At 39.4% G+C, this 6,000-nt stretch overlaps 1 protein-coding gene across 1 annotated transcript in view; it reads right to left on the bottom strand.

Moving 5' to 3' along the window:
- Positions 1-5,607, bottom strand: part of LOC135441748 (E3 ubiquitin-protein ligase BRE1B-like) — a gene marked incomplete at its 5' end in the record, with an annotated part of 31,003 nt that extends 25,396 nt beyond the window's left edge. The window contains 2 exons of the mRNA XM_064701293.1: positions 3,044-3,118; positions 5,461-5,607. Of these exons, the coding sequence (XP_064557363.1) occupies positions 3,044-3,118; positions 5,461-5,607 (222 nt within the window). The remainder of the gene's footprint in view (positions 1-3,043; positions 3,119-5,460) is intronic.
- Between the last annotated feature and the right edge of the window lie 393 nt (positions 5,608-6,000).

Below are 6,000 nucleotides of genomic sequence, written 5' to 3' on the forward strand. Positions count from 1 at the left end.
AATTCCCCAAAATTCAAAAAAAATTCACAAAAAATTCCCACAAAAAATGGCAAAATTTGACCCAAATCCATCAAAATTTCACCCAAGTTTGTCCCAAGCTCAGCATCTCAAACTGGGGGGAAAAAACCCAAAAATCCCAGAATTTACCCCAAAAATCCATTGGGATTTCAAAATTCCATGAATTCCCAAAAATTCCCAAAAAAATTCCATTAAAAAACACCAAAATTTGACCCCAATCCACCAAAAATCCACCCCAAGTTCAGCATCTCAAACTCGGGATAAAAACCCCAAAAATCCCAAAATTTACCCCAAAAATCCATTGGGATTTCAAAATTCCATAAATTCCCCAAAATTCCCAAAAAAATCCCATGAAAAAACACCAAAATTTGACCCAAATCCATCAAAATTCCACCCCAAATTTGTCCCAAGCTCAGCATCTCAAACTGGGGAAAAACCCAAAAATCCCAGAATTTACCCCAAAATTCCATTGGGATTTAAAAATTCCACAAATTCCCCAAAATTCCCAAAGAATTCCCCAAAAATTCCCAAAAAATTCACACAAAAAACACCAAAATTTGACCCAAATCCATCAAAATTCTACCCAAATCCAGTATCTCAAACTCGGGAAAAAAACCCCAAAATCCCAAAATTTGCCCCAAAATTCCACTGGGATTTAAAAACTCCATAAATTCCAAAAAAATTCACAAAAAATTCCCACAATAAAAACACCAAAATTTGACCCAAATCCATCAAAATTCCACCCCAAATCCAACATCTCAAACTCGGGAAAAAACCCCAAAAATCCCAAAATTTACCCCAAAAATCCATTGGGATTTAAAAATTCCATAAATTCCAAAAAAATTCACAAAAAAATCCCATGAAAAAACACCAAAATTTGACCCAAATCCATCAAAATTCCACCCCAAATTTGTCCCAAGTTCAGCATCTCAAACTGGGGGAAAAAACCCAAAAATCCCAAAATTTACCCCAAAAATCCATTGGGATTTAAAAATTCCACAAATTCCCCAAAATTCCCAAAAAATTCCCAAAAAATTCACAAAAAATTTCCACAAAAAATGGCAAAATTTGACCCAAATCCATCAAAATTCCACCCCAAATCCAACATCTCAAACTCGGGAAAAAAACCCAAAAATCCCAAAATTTACCCCAAAAATCCATTGGGATTTAAAAATTCCATAAATTCCCCAAAATTCCCAAAAAATTCACAAAAAAATTCCCAAAAAATTCCCACAAAAAACACCAAAATTTGACCCAAATCCATCAAAATTCCACCCCAAATTTGTCCCAAATTCAGCATCTCAAACTCGGGAAAAAAACCCAAAAAATCCCAAAATTTACCCCAAAAATCCATTGGGATCCAAAAATTATAAAAATTCCCAGATTCCCATAAATTGCCCCAAAAATTCCCAAAAAATTCCCTCAGTTTTCAAAAAAAATTCTCCCAAAAATCTTAATTTTTCTCCTAAACCTCCATCAATTTTCCCTAAAACTTCTCCCAAAATTCCCCAAATTTTCCCCCCAAAAATTTTTGTGTTTTTCCCCAATTTTCCTCAAAACTTCTCTAAAAAAATGCACAAAATTCACAAATTTTCCCCCAAAATTCTCCACAAAAATTCCCAAATTTTCCCCCAAATTTCCCCCAAAAATTCCTCCAAAATTCCCCATTTTTGCCAAAAAATCCCCCAATTTTTTCCCCAAAAATCTCCCAAAAATGCCCTCAAAAATTCAGAATTTTTGCCAAAAAATCTCAAATTTTTTCCCCAAAATTCCCGACTTTTTCCCCAAAAAATCTCCCAAAAATTCCCCCCTCAAAAATTCAGAATTTTTGCCAAAAAGTCCCCAATTTTTTCCCCAAAATCCCCCAGAAAATGCACGAAATTTTCCCCAAAAAATCTCCCAAAAATTCCCAAATTCACCCCAATAATTCTCCCCTCCAAATGCCCCAAATATTTCCTAAAAATTCCCTCAAAAATTCCCAATTTTTTGCCAAAAAATCCCAAATTTTTTCCCGAAAAATTCCCCTTTTTTTTGCAAAATTCTCAATTTTCTTACACAAAAAATCTCCCAAAAATTCCCTCAAAAATTCCCAATTTCTGCCAAAAAAATCCCACATTTTTTCCCCAAAATTCCTGATTTTTTCCCCAAAAAATCTCCCCAAAATTCCCAAATTCACCCCAAATTTTCCCCAAATTTCTCTACAAAAATCCCAAATTTTTGCAAAAAAATCCCCAATTTTCTCCCCAAAATACCCCCCTTTTTTTGGCAAAAGTCTCAATCTTCCCCGAAAAAAAATCTCCCAAAAATTCCCTCAAAATTTCCCAATTTTTGCCAAAAAATCCCCAATTTTTCCCCAAAAACCCCCAGAAATTCTCCCAAAAAAAATTTCCCAAAAATTCCCAAATTCACCCCAAATTTCTCCACAAAAATTCCCAATTTTTTGGCAAAAAATGCCCAATTTTTTCCCCAAAATTCTCAATTTTCCCCCCAAAAAAATCTCCTGAAAATTCCAATTTTTACCAAAAAAATACCCAATTTTCACCAAAAAATCCCAAATTTTCGCCAAAAAATCCCATTTTTTCCCCAAAATCCCCCAGAAATTCTCCCCAAAAAAATTTTCCAAAAATTCCCAAATTCACCCCAAATTTTCCCCCAAAAATGTCCAATTTTTTCCCCAAAATTCCTTTTTTGCAAAATTCTCAATTTCCCCAAAAAAATCTCCCAAAAATTCCCAATTTTTACCCAAAAAATCCCCAATTCTTCGCCAAAAAATTCCCAATTTTTCTCCCAAAAAATTCCCAATTTTTCCCCAAAAAAACCCCCAATTTTTCCCTAAAAAACCCCCAAATTTTTGCCAAAAAAATCCCAAATTTTTGCCCAAAAAATCCCCAATTTTTCCCCAAAAAAACCCCAATTTTTGCAAAAAAAAATCCCAATTTTTTGCCAAAAAATTTCCAATTTTTCCCCAAAAAAATTCCCAATTTTTTGCCAAAAAATTCCCAATTTTTCCCCAATTTCCCGTTACCTTCTGCATGCTCAGGGTGATTTGTCCTCCCTGGAATCCTCCGGAACTCCCGGATCCGTACGAGCCCGAGGTCAGCTGGGAAAAAACACCAAAAATTCACAAAAATCCCCAAAATTTCACCCAAAAATTCACCAAATTCACCCCAAAAATTCACTTAAAAATTCACTGAATTATTCACAGTGAGGGACATGAAAAATCCCAAAAAATCCAAAAAAAATCCCCAAAAAATCCCAAAAAAATCCCCCAAAAATTCCAAAAAAACCCCAAAAAATCCCCAAAAAATCTCCAAAAAATCCCAAATTTTCTCCCATTTTCCCCCCAATTTTCCTGCAATTTCTCCCAATTTTCTCCAAAATTTTCTCCCAATTTTCACCGATTTTCTCCCAAATTTTCTCCCAATATTTTCTCAATTTACCCCCAATTTTCTTTGAAATTTCTCCCAATTTTCCCTCCAAATTTTGTCCCAATTTTTACCAATTCCCCATCCCAGGTAACCCCAAAATTCCCATTTTTCACCCAAATATTCCCCAAATTTTCCCAGTTTCCCACCATTTTCCTCCCCGATTTTCCCCCAAATTTTCCCCAATTTCCACCAATTTATTCCCAATTTTTGCCATTTTTTTCTCATTTTTTCCCTCCCATTTTTACCCAAAATTCCCATTTTTCACCCCAAAATCCCCAATTTTTTCCCCAAATATTCCCAATTTCCCACCATTTTCCTCCTCAATTTTCACCCCAAATTTTCCCCAATTTATTCCCAATTTTTGCCATTTTTTTCTCATTTTTTCCCTCCCATTTTAACCCCAAAATTCCCATTTTTCACCCCAAAATCCCCATTTTTCACCCAAATTTCACGGGGTTTTTTGCGTTTATCCCCTCCCAGCTGTGCCCAGGTGTCCCTAAATCCCATTTTTCACCCCAAAATTCCCCAATTTTTTCACCTCAAAATTTCCTAATTTTTCTTGCAAAATCCCCAATTTTTCATCTTAAAATTCCCCATTTTTCACCCTAAAATCCCCATTTTTCACCCCAAAATCCCCATTTTCCACCCAAATTTCCCGGGGTTTTTTTGCCTTTATCCCCTCCCACCCGTGCCCAGGTGTGCCCAGCTGTGCCAGCTGTGCCCAGGTAACCCCAAAATCCCAATTTCTTGCCCAAAAATCCCAATTTTTCACCCCAAAAATCCCCATTTTTCACCCTAAAATCCCCATTTTTCACCCAAATTTCACAGGGTTTTTTCCCTTTATCCCCTCCCGTCCATGCCCAGCTGTGCCAGCTGTGCCCAGGTAACCCCAAATCCCCATTTTTACCCCAAATTTCCCATTTTTCACCCCAAAATCCCCATTTTTCCACCTAAAATCCCCATTTTTCACCCGATTTTCCCGGGGTTTTTTGCATTTATCCCCTCCCATCCATGCCCAGCTGTGCCAGCTGTGCCCCAGCTGTGCCAGCTGTGCCCAAGTATCCCCAAAATCCCCATTTTTTTACCCTAAAATCCCCAGTTTTTTTACCCCAAAATCCCCATTTTTCACCCAATTTTCACGGGGTTTTTTTCCTTTATCCCCTCCCACCCGTGCCCAGGTGTGCCCAGCTGTGCCAGCTGTGCCAGCTGTGCCCAGGTAACCCCAAAATCCCCATTTTTCACCCCAAAATCCCAATATTTCATCCAAAAATCCCAATATCTCATCTTAAAATCCCCATTTTTCACCCGATTTTCCCGGGGTTTTTTGCCTTTATCCCCTCCCACCCGTGCCCAGGTGTGCCCAGCCGTGCCAGCTGTGCCAGCTGTGCCAGGTGTGCCCAAGTATCCCCAAAATCCCCATTTTTTTGCCCCAAAATCCCCATTTTTCACCCTAAAATCCCCATTTTCCACCCAAATTTCACGGGGTTTTTTTCCTTTATCCCCTCCCACCCGTGCCCAGGTGTGCCCAGCTGTGCCAGCTGTGCCCAGGTACCCCAAAATCCCAATTTTTCATCCAAAATTCCCAATTTTTCATCTCAAAATCCCAATCTTTCGCCCTAAAATCCCCATTTTCCACCCAAATTTCGCGGGGTTTTTTGCCTTTATCCCCTCCCAGCCGTGCCCAGCTGTGCCCAGGTGTGCCCAGGTGACCCCAGGTGTGCCCAGGTAACCCAAAATCCCCATTTTTCACCCTAAAATCCTCATTTTTCACCCAAATTTCACGGGGTTTTTTGCCTTTATCCCCTCCCATCCGTGCCCAGCTGTGCCAGCTGTGCCCAGGTACCCCCAAAATCCCAATTTCTTCCCAAAATCCCCATTTTTCACCCCAAAATCCCCATTTTTCACCCTAAAATCCCCATTTTTCACCCAAATTTCACGGGGTTTTTTGCCTTTATCCCCTCCCACCCATGCCCAGGTGTGCCCAGCTGTGCCAGCTGTGCCAGCCGTGCCCCACCTGCTCCAGGGCCTCGGCCAGGTGCCGGTCCAGCCGCCCCTCCCTCTTGCGCAGTTTGGCGCTGTCCCACTGCAGCCCCTCCAGCGTCGTCCCCATCTCCAGAACCTTCGTCTCTGCCGAGGTGGCCTTGTCCTGCAGCTCCGCCAGCTGGGAAAGGGTTAAATTAGAAAAACACAAAAAAAATCACCAAAAAACCCGAGGATTTTAGCCCAAAATTCACCAAATTGGCCCCAAAAAAATCGCAAAAAAACCCGGTGGTTTTAGCCCAAAATTCGCTCAATTAATCCAAAAAATTCACTTAAAAATTTACTGAATTGGTCACATTGAGGGACAGGTGACATGCAAGAAATCCCCAATAAATTGCAAAAAAACCCGAGGATTTCAGCCCAAAATTCATTAAAATGGTCCCAAAAAAATGGCAAAAAAACCCGATGATTTTAGCCCAAAATTCACCAAATTGACCCCAAAAATATCCCCAAAATTCCAGAGATTTTTTGCCCAAAATTCACCAAGAATCCCCCAAAAAAATCCCCAAAATTC

The sequence above is a fragment of the Zonotrichia leucophrys genome, unplaced genomic scaffold, assembly GCF_028769735.1.
Source record: "Zonotrichia leucophrys gambelii isolate GWCS_2022_RI unplaced genomic scaffold, RI_Zleu_2.0 Scaffold_475_39335, whole genome shotgun sequence".
Lineage (NCBI taxonomy): Eukaryota > Metazoa > Chordata > Aves > Passeriformes > Passerellidae > Zonotrichia > Zonotrichia leucophrys.